Raw genomic sequence first — 16,602 nt, 5'->3', positions numbered from 1 at the left:
CTCCATGGTTCAACCATTCCAGTGCAGGCAAGGAAGCAGGTATACCTGTCTTGGAATCTCTTCTTCCTCTGACTCCCATTAAGCTTTTAACACTATCCATTATCACTCCATGAGGCAAAGCATTCCTTTATTCAAAGGAAGGGTGATAACCTCTCCACATCATCTATAAAAAGGTCTTTCTGAACTAAAGGCATCTCTAACAACTTCTGTAGCTATACCTTTCCTCCACTTTCCACTCTAACAGTACTATAGCTGTCTCTCCTGTAGACAAAGCAGCTCTCTTTGGTTCTTGTTTCTCTTCTAACTCCATATTGGATGTCTCTAACATTCCTTCATCCCCTGATGCCCCTGTCAATAATCCAATGCCCCTCCCCATAATCTCTTTTTGGACTATCTAAAAAGTGCCCCTCTCTCTAGACACGACACAAGCAAGGCTTATGGTTCTGATGGTATCCATCCCTGTGTAAGAGTGTGCCTCTGAACTTGCACCTGAGCTTGCTTGTCTGTTCTGTTTCTGTTTAAATACCACAAGTTTTTCTTTTCCTTGGTAGCATGCATTGATACATCCCATCCCTAAGGAGGGTGATCATTCTGACCCCACTATCTATCATCCTACTGCTTTGACATCAACCATTTTTAAAGTCTTTGAATCCCTCCTCAACCCTCATATCCTTAGACACCGAGAAACACAGTCTTCTTTCTGATTACCAATATGGCTTCTGTAAGGTAAGATCCACTGGTGATATTCTTTCCTATCCTACTAATGTCTGGTCATCATCCCTAAAAGATTTTTGGGAGTCAAGGTAGGTACCCTTGATATATCCAAAGATTCTGACAGGGCGTGGCATCACTTTGCTCCTTCATATCGAGCTTTCTCTCCAGTCAATCTATCTCTAAGGTTGTTGATGGATCAGCCTTACCCCCCTTTCTCCATCAAAACTGGTGTCCCACAAGGTTCTGTCCTGCCCCTACACTTTTTCTCCTTTTCTTAAACAATTTCCTCTCTTCCAAGAATAATCAAATGCACTCTTATGCCGATGACCCAACACTGCATTTATCCACATCTTTCAATTTTGCTCCTTCTTCTCTCACTTGATCTGAATCTCATCTTGACACAGCTTCCTCAATTAACTCAGACTTGGATGAGACATCTCAGTAGGGGAGATGAAATCTTGTTAAGTTTAATGCCTACAAGACCCAGTTTCTACCCATTTCTCTGTCAAAAACTCCTCACAACTCTCATTCCTCCTTTGACAGTTCTGTAATTCCACCTCTTGATTCAATGAAAATACTTAGTATTGGTATACCATCCACTCTTTCATGGAAACCCCACATCACAGGAATAGCTAAGTCTCCCTCTAAGAAATTAGGTGTCCTGTTTGGATGTCGAAACTTCTTTTCTTCTGAACATTTGCTCCATTTAAACAAAGGATTGACTTTTCCTTGTATGGAGTGCTGCTCACACATCTGTTTGGATGTTGAAACTTCTTTTCTTCTGAACATTTACTCCATTTATACAAAGGATTGACTTGTCCTTGTATGGAGTGCTGCTTACACATCTGGGGTGGTTCTAGCTCTACATCCTCAAGTCACAAGCAGTCCGACTTATAAACTCTTCAAGGGTAACTTCCAAACATGACCCTCTTGCCTTAAGCTGCAATGTTGGCTCACTTTCCCTCTCCTATAAGTATTACTTTGGGTTTTGCTCCAGAGACCTGGATGCTTGTGTGCTGTGTATCTTCACCACTAGCTAGACCACACAATACTCAGGAAGCTGCAGCATCACAGGATTACTGTGTGGCCATTGGCAACTCTCGGGTGGGCCATTCTGATAACCATTTCTTTCCCTACACCTCATGGCTTTGGAACTCTCTCCCTTCTCATATCTCTCCCAATAACTATGATCTGGCATGTTTTAAAGGATGATATACTCTGTTCCTCCAAAATTAGTGAATACTTTCCTTTGTCTCTTCTTCTTCCCCTTACATAATCCTCTCTACATTCCAGTTTAGACCCAGCCTTGATGGGAACTTTTGTACGTGACTGTGGTTTCAGAAGTGGTAGAGGATAAGTGGATCAGGTGTTTGCTTTGAAGAATGTATGTGAGAAATACTTAAAAAAACAGATGGATGTGTATGTAGCATTTATGGATCTGGAGAAGGCATATGATAGGGTTGATAGAGATGCTTTGTGGAAGATTGTAAGAGTATGAGGTGTGGGGGGTAAGTTGCTAAAAGCAATGAAAAGTTTTTGCCAAGGATGTAAGGCATGTGTACAAGTAGGAAGAGAGGAAAGTGACTGGCTCCCATTGAATGTTGGCTTGTGGCAGGGGTGCATAATGTTTCCATGGCTGTTTAATCTGTTTATAGATGGGGTGGTTAGGGAGGTGAATGCAAGAGTTTTGGAGAGAGGGGGAAGTATGCAGTCTGTTGTGAATGAGAGGGCTTGGAAAAAGTCAGTTGTTATTCACTAATGATACAGCATTGGTGGCTGATTCGGATGAGAAACTGCAGAGGTCGGTAACTGAGTTTGGTAAAGTGTGTGAAAGGAGAAAGTTGAGAGTAATTGTGAATAAGAGCAAGGTTATTAGGTTCATTAGGTTGAGGGGCAAGTTAACTGGGAAGTACGTCTGAATGGGGTATAACTGGAGAAAGTGAAGTGTTTTATATATCTGGGAATGGACTTAGCAGCAGATGGAACCAAGGAAGCAGAAGTGAATACCCTGGGAGGAGGGTATATGAAAATCTGTACGTAATAACTAGTAATTTGGGAAGGAGGTAAATGTGTGCAAAAAAAGACATATGTGTAAGAAGCAAGGGTGCACTGCATAAATCTAGAAAAATGGTTGTGACAAGAATGATTTAAGTAAGAGATGAAGAGAATACATTAGCCCTTAGAAATTCCACCACAAACTGTAAAAAAAGTAAAAGAAAATACACAAAATGTTATATCATCACCACAGCGTTGGCCTGGTACAGTGCTAAAAGAGTTCTCGTGCAAAACTGAATTATGCATATGACAGCTTGTAATACAAAAGAAAGATGTGGAAATAGTGTTTCTACATGGTAAACAGAATTTAGAATTAAATATCATTATCATAAGAAATATTACAACTTTCACATTAAAATTCAGCATAAGAGAGATTGGTTGGCAAGAATGGAAAGAATACTGAAGAATTTGTTTGTTTGCCTACATCAAAAAACTCTATCTTTCTAAACACTCTTGCTTCATACAAGGCATGGTGTTGATAGTGAATATGTACATACATAGAAATGTGGAGACAATGAAGTGATGGAGAGGCATGAGGTTGGAGCAGAGACTTTATTCTAGATTTCCAAGACAAGGTCTTCCTCAAGTAGGACGATTCATCATGGAAACATCAAGATCATATACTCGCATTGTTCCTCATCCAGCTGACAACCTGTCTGTTTGGTTCTCATCTCCAAATAGATTGGACTGGTTCACTAGCCCTCCCCTTCTCCTCAACAACCACTTATGTACTGCAATATGACTAGGAATCTCTGCCTAACTAGCACAGCCCAACCTAGTATTTGTGGAATCATTCACATGTATAAGTGCTGCTTCTAGAGCCTTTCTTGAACTCCACTCTAGCACACAATACAACACATTTCCATCCCACTTGGATAAGTGCCCTTCTCATCCACATGTATCATGAGAGCATTCCTTTGTGTTCCTTCACTCCTCTTTCTTATTTTTTTATTTGCTTTGTCGCTGTCTCCCGCGTTTGCGAGGTAGCGCAAGGAAACAGACGAAAGAAATGGCACAACCCACCCCAATACACAATGTACACACACACACGCCCACACACGCAAATATACATACCTATACATCTCAATGTACACATATATATACACACACAGACACATACATATATACCCATGCACACAATTCACACTGCCTGCCCCTATTCATTCCCATCGCCACCTCGCCACACATGGAATACCATCCCCCTCCCCCCTCATGTGTCATACAAGAATGCCCGAAACCACAGCTCCCTTTCCACATCCAGGCCCCACACAACTTTCCATGGTTTACCCCAGACGCTTCACATGCCCTGATTCAATCCACTGACAGCACGTCAACCCTGGTATACCACATCGATCCAATTCACTCTATTCCTTGCCCGCCTTTCACCCTCCTGCATGTTCAGGCCCCAATCACTCAAAATCTTTTTCACTCCATCTTTCCACCTCTAATTTGGTCTCCCACTTCTCTTCGTTCCCTCCACCTCTGACGCATATACCCTCTTGGTCAATCTTTCCTCACTCATTCTCTCCATGTGCCCAAACCATTTCAAAACACCCTCTTCTGCTCTCTCAACCACGCTCTTTTTATTTCCACACATCTCTCTTACCCTTACATTACTTACTCGATCAAACCACCTCACACCACACATTGTCCTCAAACATCTCATTTCCAGCACATCCACCCTCCTGCGCACAACTCTATCCATAGCCCACCCCTTGCAACCATACAACATTGTTGGAACCACTATTCCTTCAAACATACCCATTTTTGCTTTCCGAGATAATGTTCTCGACTTCCACACATTCTTCAAGGCTCCCAGGATTTTCGCCCCCTCCCCCATCCTATGGTTCACTTCCGCTTCCATGGTTCCATCCGCTGCCAGATCCACTCCCAGATATCTAAAACACTTTACTTCCTCCAGTTTTTCTCCATTCAAACTTACCTCCCAATTGACTTGACCCTCAACCCTACAGTACCTAATAACCTTGCTCTTATTCACATTTACTCTTAACTTTCTTCTTTCACACACTTTACCAAACTCAGTCACCAGCTTCTGCAGTTTCTCACATGAATCAGCCACCAGCGCTGTATCATCAGTGAACAACAACTGACTCACTTCCCAAGCTCTCTCATCCACAACAGACTTCATACTTGCCCCTCTTTCCAAAACTCTTGCATTCACCTCCCTAAAAACCCCATCCATAAACAAATTAAACAACCATGGAGACATCACACACCCCTGCCGCAAACCTACATTCACTGAGAACCAATCACTTTCCTCTCTTCCTACACGTACACATGCCTTACATCCTCGATAAAAACTTTTCACTGCTTCTAACAACTTGCCTCCCACACCATATATTCTTAATACCTTCCACAGAGCATCTCTATCAACTCTATCATATGCCTTCTCCAGATCCATAAATGCTACATACAAATCCATTTGCTTTTCTAAGTATTTCTCACATACATTCTTCAAAGCAAACACCTGATCCACACATCCTCTACCACTTCTGAAACCACACTGCTCTTCCCCAATCTGATGCTCTGTACATGCCTTCACCCTCTCAATCAATACCCTCCCATATAATTTACCAGGAATACTCAACAAACTTATACCTCTGTAATTTGAGCACTCACTCTTATCCCCTTTGCCATTGTACAACTGCACTATGCATGCATTCCGCCAATCCTCAGGCACCTCACCATGAGTCATACATACATTAAATAACCTTACCAACCAGTCAACAATACAGTCACCCCCTTTTTTAATAAATGCCATTGCAATACCATCCAAACCTGCTGCCTTGCCGGCTTTCATCTTCCACAAAGCTTTTACTACCTCTTCTCTGTTTACCAAATCATTTTCCCTAACCCTCTCACTTTGCACACCACCTCGACCAAAACACCCTATATCTGCCACTCTATCATCAAACACATTCAACAAACCTTCAAAATACTCACTCCATCTCCTTCTCACATCACCACTACTTGTTATCACCTCCCCATTTGCGCCCTTCACTGAAGTTCCCTTTTGCTCCCTTGTCTTATGCACTTTATTTACCTCCTTCCAGAACATCTTTTTATTCTCCCTAAAATTTATTGATACTCTCTCACCCCTAACTCTCTTTCTTACCCGTGTTTTATTTCATTAAAACAGGTTTGTTGGCATTCTATAAATCAAGGTTGTTGTATCAGCAGTAAAGTCTTACCTATGTCATTTCCATCTTGAAAAATACCCAATGTTTCTTTCAGATGATGCAGCAAAGTTCACCCTGTCCCCTTTCAAGAAACTGTCCAAGACTTGTGTCTCTTGTGAGTTTGGCATCCTAAGAACCTGTTTCTTATGAAATTATATTTAATTATTTTCCCATTCATAATTCCGCATTTTTCTCTCCCTTATTCTCCTGGCTTTGTTATGAAGTTATAAGGAGGTAATCCTTGGGGTAGCATAGCTTCAGAAATGCTTTTATCACAAAACTCATCTCCTTCCCTGAATCCTCTTTGTTGCATGTCCTTAAGACCCTGAGAAAGAAGAATATAACGAAAACTGACTTTACCCTATTGCTGTGGACTACAAAGGAAGTGGATAAAATAATCCCTATTGGTATTCCTATACACCAAGAATCTTGGGCTCAGAACAGTCTTCCACATCACCTTATCAGGGAACAGAAGTTTCCCATTATCCTCTTCTTCAGTTTTAAACTGAATATTATCATTAACCTAATGCAGCTGTATGGGTTTGTCTTGTAGGCTTATTTGGTGTTATAACAAACACACTGACCTCATAACAGAACCTTGAAATACTTCTACCCATGATCCTGCTAAAAATATTTTCTTGAGTTTCCATGTGAAGGCATGCCATGACTGTACTCAAGAGGTGATCCTACTGCAAATCCACAGTGTTGGTAGTTATGTCTTCATCATACACAATTTGACATGAGAAAGCAAGTTTAACATACTCCAATTTGGACACTGACAAGTATTCATCAAAAAAGATGTCTACTGCCTTTCTTACTGCTTCTATAGCTCCATCCTACATGAAAATGCTGAAAAGACCTTTACATCATAACTCACCATCCTGTTCTAAACTTTAAGTGATTAATCCATTTTATTAGGTTGGCACAGTTCCATTAGTGTGCCCAACTGACAAAACCATTGTCCAGCTCTGTCCCATGCATTTTCAAAGCATACTTCCTCTTCCATACTTTATTATCTATAGCCCACTCCTTGCTTCCATATATCATCATCAGCTATAATATACCATAAAAAATACTCATTTTTGCTCTCAGGCAGTGACTTCTCTTTCCACACACTCCTCAATGTACTCAGGACCTTAGCCCCCTCACCCACCCCACAGCTTCAGCTTCCATGGTCCCATTGGCTGCCATGTCCACTCCAAAAGTATCTACAACACTACTTCCTCCAGGTTCTCTCCATTCAAACTAACACTCCAACTAGACTGTCTCTCCACTGCAAAGCCTAATCATGTTGCTTTTATTCACATTTACTCTGAATTCTCTTTCACAAACTCTCTTAAACTCAAGAACTAGCTTCTACAATTTCTAACTTGAACCTGCTATCAGTGCCATGTCACCAGCAGACAATAAGTGACTTACCTCTCAACAACTGCCCCAACCCCTAACAGACTGCAGACCAGCCTCTCTCTCCAAGACCATCATATTCACCTCCCTCCCCAACCCACCCATAAACATGAAAAAGCCATGGTGACATCACACATCCCTGCTATAGACCCACCTTCACCTGATACCTTTCATCATTCTCTTTATCATCTATAGTCCACTCCTTGCATCCATACATCATCATCAGATTTACTATACCATCAAACATACTCATCTTTGTTCTCTCATGCAGTGACTTCTCTTTCCATGCACTCCTCAATGTGCAATGGACCTTAGCCCCCTGACCCACTCCACAGCTTACCTCAGCTTCCATGGTCCCATAGGCTGCCATGTCCACTCCAAAAGTACTTACAACACTACTTCCTCCGGGGCCTGACCATTCAAACTAACACTCAAACTAGACGGTCTCTTTCCACTGCAAAGCCTAATTATCTTGCTTTTATTCACATTCATTCTCAACTTTCTCCTATCTCAATCATCACTCCTTCAAACAACTTAACATATACACTCAAAAAAATAAACTTCTCTAATTTAAATATTCACTTTTGTCCCCTTTGCCATTCTACAGTAGCACTATACAAGCATTTTACCAATCCACAGAACCTCATCATGAACTATATTTATTTATTTATTTATTTTGCTTTGTCGCTGTCTCCCGCGATAGCGAGGTAGCGCAAGGAAACAGATGAAAGAATGGCCCAACCCACCCACATACACATGTATATACTTACACATCCACACACACACATATACATACCTATACATCTCAACGTATACATATATATACACACACAGACATATACATATATACACACGTACATAATTCATACTGTCTGCCTTTATTCAATTCCCATCGCCACCCCGCCACACATGAAATAACAACCCCCTCCCCCCTCATGTGCACTATGTAGCACTAGGAAAAGACAACAAAGGCCACATTTGTTCACAATCAGTCTCTAGCTGTCATGTAATAATGCACCGAAACCACAGCTCCCTTTCCACATCCAGGCCCCACACAACTTTCCATGGTTTACCCCAGACGCTTCACATGCCCTGGTTCAATCCACTGACAGCACATCGACCCCAGTATACCACATCATTCCAATTCACTCTATTCCTTGCACACCTTTCACCCTACTGCATGTTCAGGCCCCGATCACTCAAAATCTTTTTCACTCCATCTTTCCACCTCCAATTTGGTCTCCCACTTCTCCTCGTTCCCTCCACCTTTGACACATATATCCTCTTGCTCAATCTTTCCTCACTCATTCTCTCCATGTGACCAAACTATTTCAAAACACCCTCTTCTCCTCTCTCAACCACACACTTTTTATTACCACACATCTCTCTTACCCTTACATTATTTACTCGATCAAACCACCTCACACCACATATTGTCCTCAAACATCTCATTTCCAGCACATCCACCCTCCTCTACACAACTCTATCCACAACCTATGCCTCGCAACCATATAACATTGTTGGAACCACTATTCCTTCAAACATACCCATTTTTGCTTTCCGAGATAATGTTCTTGACTTCCACACATTCTTCAACGCTCCCAGAACTTTCACCCCCTCCCCCACCCTATGATTCACTTCCACTTCCATGGTCCCATCCACTGCCAAATCCACTCCAGGATATCTAAAACACTTCACTTCCTCCAGTTTTTCTCCATTCAAACTTACCTCCCAGTTGACTTGTCCCTCAACCCTACTGTACCTAATTACCTTGCTCTTATTCACATTCACTCTCAGCTTTCTTCTTTCACACACTTTACCAAACTCAGTCACAAGCTTCTGCAGTTTCTCACACGAATCAACCACCAGCGCTGTATCATTAGCGAACAACAACTGTCTCACTTCCCAAGCTCTCTCATCCACAACAGACTGCATACTTGCCCCTCTTTCCAAAACTCTTGCATTCACCTCCCTAACAACCCCATCCATAAACATATTAAACAACTATGGAGACATCACACACCCCTGCCGCAAACCTACATTCACTGAAAACCAATCACTTTTCTCTATCCCTACACACACACATGCCTTACATCCTCAATAAAAACTTTTCACTGCTTCTGACAACTTGCCTCCCACACCATATATTCTTAATACCTTCCACAGAGCATCTCTACCAACTCTATCATATGCCTTCTCCAGATCTATAAATGCTACATACAAATCCATTTGCTTTTCTAAGTATTTCTCACATACATTCTTCAAAGCAAAAACCTGATCCACACATCCTTTACCACTTCTGAAACCACACTGCTCTTCCCCAATCTGATGCTCTGTACATGCCTTCACCCTCTCAATCAATACCCTCCCATATAATTTACCAGGAATACTCAACAAACTTATACCTCTGTAATTTGAGCACTCACTTTTATCCCCTTTGCCTTCGTACAATGGCACTATGCAAGCATTCCACCAATCCTCAGGCACCTCAAATTCCACTGCAATACCATCCAAGCCCACTGTCTTGCCAACTTTCATCTTCCACAAAGCTTTTATACCTCTTCTCTGTTTACCAAATCATTTTCCCTAACCCTCTCACTTTGCACACCACCTCGACCAAAACACCCTATATCTGCCACTCTATCATCAAACACATTCAACAAACCTTCAAAATAATCACTCCATCTCCTTATCACATCACCACTACTTGTTATCACCTCCCCATTAGCCCCCTTCACTGATGTTCCCATTTGTTCCCTTGTCTTACGCACTTTATTTACCTTCTTCCAAAACATCTTTTTATTCTCCCTAAAATTTAATGATACTCTCTCACTCCAACTCTCATTTGCCCTCTTTTTCACCTCTTGCACCTTTTTCTTGACCTCCTGCCTCTTTCTTTTATATATCTCCCAGTCATTTGTATTATTTCCCTGCAAAAATGAAAATCTTACCTCAACTTATGAAATAACTGCAATCTAATCCACCCCACCTGCTTTGTCACACTTCATCTCATGCCAGGCTTTACCTGCCTATTTATCCACCAAACCACTAACCATGACTCCTCTCTCTGGTTACCTCCATATCTAAAATACTACACATCTCCCATCCTATTGTCAAATATATTCAAACACTCCTTTAAAATACTCATTCCATCTCCCTTTCACTTCATCTCTGCTTGTTACTACTTCCCCATTAGCCTACTCCAAAAATGCTCCCATTTGTTCTTTTGCTTTCATCACAATAAAATAATGGAAAATAACTACGTAGAAAATACTATTGATTCTTAGCAATAAGTAGATAACAAAAAGCTTGGCTACTGTATATATAAGGCCAAAGAAAAGGTAAAGAAAAGCTCTCAACTTTTCTGAAGTTAATGCTAACTTAATGGATCAAGGATAACTGGTCTACTTCCATTATAACAACATTAAGTTCCAAAAAATTTATGCATAAGAATAGTTACATACAATTTTCCTAATGTAGTTAAGTGTCTTGGTGTTATTTTCTTTGCTTTCCTTGTGTTCTCTGACATTCTCTGGCAAGTACGGCGGTGAGACGAGCACTTGACCCATCACTAAGATGCTGGCTCCAACCCACGTCACCTCCTCTATCCTGTACATTGAAAGCATATAATACTACTCAGAATTCAACATTACATAATAAACTTTAAACATGCACCATAAACATTCAGGTCTTTGAATGAGAAAAGCACAGAACAGACATGTGTAATTTCCATACTGGAAAAACTGTTACATGTATATGCATGAAACTAAATGTATAAGCAAGTTTACACTGAAAAGCATGCACATAAATGTAAAAGGCAATTTCACAACAAAATGAAAGATTTCAGTTGCTATTTAGTATGCTAGTTTAAAAACTATCTTTCTCCCCATCTGTCCATCAGTCAACCTATATCTCTCTGATGCCCATTCCCTCCATGAACTCCCTCAAGGAGGATGGCTGTGATAAAATTATCTTCATAACTGGTGAACTCTAGTGCTGCTTCTTATTCTCTAGTACCACACCCTTAACAGGCCAATGACAGAGGGAAACTCTGGCACAATGTTTCCAGAGGCTCCTAGCTTATATTCCTACCAACAACTTCAACCTAATGTTCCTGCATGATGTTCCAACCTACTACTTCTACTCAATACAGTAAACTCTCGATTTAACGAAAGCTGATTTAATGGATTTCAAATTTAACGGACCGGGCAATTAATGATACATTAGTTAATAATAATTCAAAAAATAAGAAAAAATAAAATCTTAAATGCACACCATGCACATTTCATATCGCACTTATTTATGGTAGTGTGGGGTATACTCACTTTGTTTTGGTCTTAGTCTGCCTCAAGCTACCATTTAGTCAGGATGTATAGAGAGAATTGTAACTATCATTATTATTATTATACTTTGTCACTGTCTCCCGCGTTTGCGAGGTAGCGCAAGGAAACAGACGAAAGAAATGGCCCAACCCCCCCCCATACACATGTATATACATACGTCCACACACGCAAATATACATAACTACACAGCTTTCCATGGTTTACCCCAGACGCTTCACATGCCCTGCTTCAATCCACTGACAGCACGTCAACCCCGGTATACCACATCGCTCCAATTCACTCTATTCCTTGCCCTCCTTTCACCCTCCTGCATGTTCAGGCCCCGATCACACAAAATCTTTTTCACTCCATCTTTCCACCTCCAGTTTGGTCTCCCTCTTCTCCTCGTTCCCTCCACCTCCGACACATATATCCTCTTGGTCAATCTTTCCTCACTCATCCTCTCCATGTGCCCAAACCACTTCAAAACACCCTCTTCTGCTCTCTCAACCACGCTCTTTTAATTTCCACACATCTCTCTTACCCTTACGTTACTCACTCGATCAAACCACCTCACACCACACATTGTCCTCAAACATCTCATTTCCAGCACATCCATCCTCCTGCGCACAACTCTATCCATAGCCCACGCCTCGCAACCATACAACATTGTTGGAACCACTATTCCTTCAAACATACCCATTTTTGCTTTCCGAGATAATGTTCTCGACTTCCACACATTCTTCAAGGCCCCCAGGATTTTCGCCCCCTCCCCCACCCTATGATCCACTTCCGCTTCCATGGTTCCATCCGCTGCCAGATCCACTCCCAGATATCTAAAACACTTCACTTCCTCCAGTTTTTTTCCATTCAAACTCACCTCCCAATTGACTTGACCCTCAACCCTACTGTACCTAATAACCTTGCTCTTATTCACATTTACTCTTAACTTTCTTCTTCCACACACTTTTCCAAACTCAGTCACCAGCTTCTGCAGTTTCTCACATGAATCAGCCACCAGCGCTGTATCATCAGCGAACAACAACTGACTCACTTCCCAAGCTCTCTCATCCCCAACAGACTTCATACTTGCCCCTCTTTCCAGGACTCTTGCATTTACCTCCCTAACAACCCCATCCATAAACAAATTAAACAACCATGGAGACATCACACACCCCTGCCGCAAACCTACATTCACTGAGAACCAATCACTTTCCTCTCTTCCTACACGTACACATGAATTGTAACTAAATCTATCAAATAATTTTGCAATCCTTATGATTCAAAATGGCATCACATGATCGAGGAGTTATGTAGATTTATGAAGAATAAGTTGTGTGAGTTAAGCGTTGTCATGTGTTAAATGTGACAAGGAGAGGCTGTATGTCTGTGAACAGAATGCCAGCAGTCCATTTGTGGGTGAAGCAGAAAAAAAAGACAGCTACCTGGGTCAGTGGAATACAACTTGCCAACTACTGAAGTGGTAGCTCACTTAGCAGACATCACTAACCCTTCTCAATACCCAGGCGGGTAGTAGTGGTAATATATCTCCCTATTTGGTGGCTGCGTACCAACTAATACCTACCTAAAAACACTCAGCCACTCAAAAACCAATTCTGAAGATTGGAGTCAAGTGAAATATGGACCGTATATATCAAATAAGAAAATCAATCCCAACTTTAGCTTAAGAACTCCTTGATAATGATTAGGATGTAATGCGAAAACCAACAGTCTAGTGTTGGCTTCCATTAATATTAATTGTGGAAGAATTTCCAGGAAAGGATATTTAGAGCAAAACTGATCAAAGAGAAGATGGGTTGCTAGAGTAATGTGGAAATTAAGTACCAGATTCCCTTCCAAGCCCCAGCACTACCAGTTCTGGGCATTTTGAGATGACAAAACATTGAAAATTTATATATCTAAAAGCATGTAAAACTAATGAAAGTATGAGAGCATGTCACAAATACAGAATGTAGCTTTCAGTAAGAGTATATATTGTATGGTAAGTGGACAGCACTATGGGTTGGTATGAGGAGAGGGTGGTGGTGAGTTGTACGATTCATTAGTAAGTGCAGTAGTGACAGCATCATGTAACGTTAAGAAGTGAGTTACAAGTTGATTTAGCTGAGAGTGAGCCTGACTGTTTCAATGAGGTTAAATTGTCAGCATTCCTTTTGACTGACCATACACTGCACTTGTTTACACCTTTCCCCTGTCTTGCACATTTCATCTCTTGACATCACTTTCAGAAAACATGGGGTGGGTTTAACATGTGCTTGAGAAACACATCTTAGGCCATGGTGCTATCATAGATTCTGGGCTCCATGATACCCCCCCTCAAAAAAAAAGTCCTTGTTTCATGTAGAGTACCATTTGAATTTTCCCAGAATTCTGCTATACTACTAAGGCCTTCAAATGTGATTTCCTGGGTAAACAATGCTTTTAACAAAGAAATACTATGGCACTGGTTATTCAAGCAGAAAAACAAGATAGTGATTTATCTAAGCTAATGAAAAATGGGGTTGTGGAAATCAAAACTTCTGTTTCTTGGAATGTTATTCTTATCATTTGCTATGGAGCTCACAGTTTGCTAAATGATGTTATAAACAAAATAATAATGCATTATTCATCATATAAGCTTGAAAAGTATGGTTCTGACCAATACCACAGTAGAAGCCTAAATCTAAAAAGCATATGAAATTGAATATGTACTGAAATCTGTTATGATGCTTTGACTCCATATTGTATTCTACTCTACTAACTTCTGTAGATTTTGTAAAACACTAGACATTAATTTTCAGCCCTTTTACCATAAAAAACATCTAAAAATGTCATGAGCCAGCACTTCAGTGGTTGTCAAGATGCACTCCTTTGATCTAAAATGTAGTCTTTTCTTTCTGCCTCATCCACATATGGACTGCTGGCATTATGTCCACAAACTACGATCTCTCCTTGTCACACATAACACTTGACAACACTTTACTCATACAACTCATTCTTTGTAACTAGATTTTCCTGTGGTGAGTGCTATGTACTAGCCCTCCCTTTTGGCAAAATGGTAGGAGCAAGAGATGGGAAGAGTAGATAGAAACATCAAATAAGAGCATTCAATAGATGTAGTAGGTAGGACCATTAAGAGGGAGCATTAGGTAGAGGTAGTACGTTGGAACAATAGGCAGGAACCTTAGGTACACACATTAGGTAAAAATAGTCAGTAAAACATCAGGTAAGGGCCTCTGAAAATTCACACTGCACTAGAGTTGTCCTCTGCCAGTGGCCTATTAATGGGTGAGGCACTACTAAGAAGCAGCACTGGAGTTCACCAGTAATGGAGACTTTTCCCGTATCCATGCACTTGAAGGAATTCCCATAGGGAACAGGTGTCAAAAGATACAAATAGACAGAAAAAATATTTAAAAATGTAAAACTGTATATCATTATCTTTTTTATCTTTAGTATACTTGATCACCATTTCCCAAATCAGCAAGGTACTGCCAGGAAACACATGGAGAACAGCCCATCCACTCATATACACATATCTATTTTCTTTTCTTTCAAACTATTCACCATTTCCTGTGTTAGTGAGGTAGCGTTAAGAACAGAGGACTGGGCCTTTGATGGAATATCCTCACCTGGCCCCCTTCTCTGTTCCTTCTTTTGGAAAATTAAAAAAAACGAGAGGGGAGGATTTCCAGCCCCCCGCTCCCTCCCCTTTTAGTCGCCTTCTACGACATGCAGGGAATATGTGGGAAGTATTCTTTCTCCTCTATCCCCAGGGATAATACATATCTATATTTTACATAAATGCCCATACACACACATATACATACATATACATATTAACATATACATACACAGACATATATACACGTGTACATATTCATACTTGCTTGCCTTCATCCATTCTTGGTGCTACCCCGACCCACAGGGAAATAGCATCGCTACCCCCCCGCTTCAGTGAGGTAGCACCAGGAAAACAGACAAAAAAAAAAGCCACATACATTCACACTAAGTCTCTAGCTGTCATGTGTAATGAAGTGAAACCACAGCTCCCTATCCACATCCAGGCACCACACATCTTTCTATGGTTTACTCCAGATGTTTCACATGCCCTGGTTCAGTCCATTGGCAGCACATCAACCCTGGAACACCACATCGTTCCAATTCACTCTATTCCTTACATGCCTCTCACCCTCATATAAGTTCTGGCCCCGATCGCTCAAAGTCTTTTTCACTCCATCCTTCCACCTCCAATTTGGTATCCCACTTCTCTCTGTTCCCTCCACATCTGACACATACATCCTCTTTGTCAACCTTTCCTCACTCATTTTCTCCATATGTCCAAACCATTTCAACACATCCTCTTCTGCTTTCTCAACCACACTCTTTTATTACCACACACCTCTCTTACCCTTTCATTACTTAATCAAACCACCTCACACCACATATTGTCCTTAAACATTTCATTTCCAACTCATCCACCCTCCTCCATACAACCCAATCTGTAGCCCATGCCTCACAACCACATAATATTGTTGGAACTACTATTCCTTCAAACATGCCCATCTTGTTGTCCAAGATGACATTCTCGCTTTCTACACATTCTTCATCACTCACAGAACCTTCACTCCCTCCCTCATCCTGTTACTCACCTTCCATTCACTGCAAAGTCCACTCCCAGATATCTAAAACTCTTCACTTCCTCCAATTCTTCTCCATTCAAACTTACATCCTATCTCACTTGTTCCTCAACCCTGCTGACCCTAATAACCTTGCTCTTATTCACATTTACTCTCAACCTTCTCCTTTTACACACTTTTCCAAACTGTCACCAACTTCTGCAGTTTTTCTCTTGAATCTGCCACCAGTGCTGTATCATCGACAAGCAATAACAAACTCACAGACTG

The 16,602-nt window shown here is 41.1% G+C and overlaps 1 protein-coding gene across 2 annotated transcripts in view; it reads right to left on the bottom strand.

Annotated features, from left to right (window-relative positions):
• The window catches only part of Lsm12a (LSM12 homolog a), a 70,807-nt gene that overhangs the window by 12,789 nt on the left and 41,416 nt on the right, over positions 1-16,602 (bottom strand). The window contains exons 4-5 of one of the 2 annotated variants that reach the window (XM_071686975.1): positions 10,838-10,982; positions 5,307-6,294 (exon numbers count right to left, since the gene is read on the bottom strand). In XM_071686975.1, the coding sequence (XP_071543076.1) occupies positions 6,169-6,294; positions 10,838-10,982 (271 nt within the window). In that variant the 3' untranslated portion in view covers positions 5,307-6,168. Of the gene's footprint in view, positions 1-5,306; positions 6,295-10,837; positions 10,983-16,602 lie in introns of those variants that run through there. The other variant, XM_071686976.1, reaches the window with a different exon arrangement.

This window comes from Panulirus ornatus, chromosome 43 (assembly GCF_036320965.1).
Source record: "Panulirus ornatus isolate Po-2019 chromosome 43, ASM3632096v1, whole genome shotgun sequence".
NCBI lineage: Eukaryota > Metazoa > Arthropoda > Malacostraca > Decapoda > Palinuridae > Panulirus > Panulirus ornatus.
Note: the sequence above shows the minus strand (reverse complement) of the source record. Positions and strands in the feature narration are given on the sequence as shown.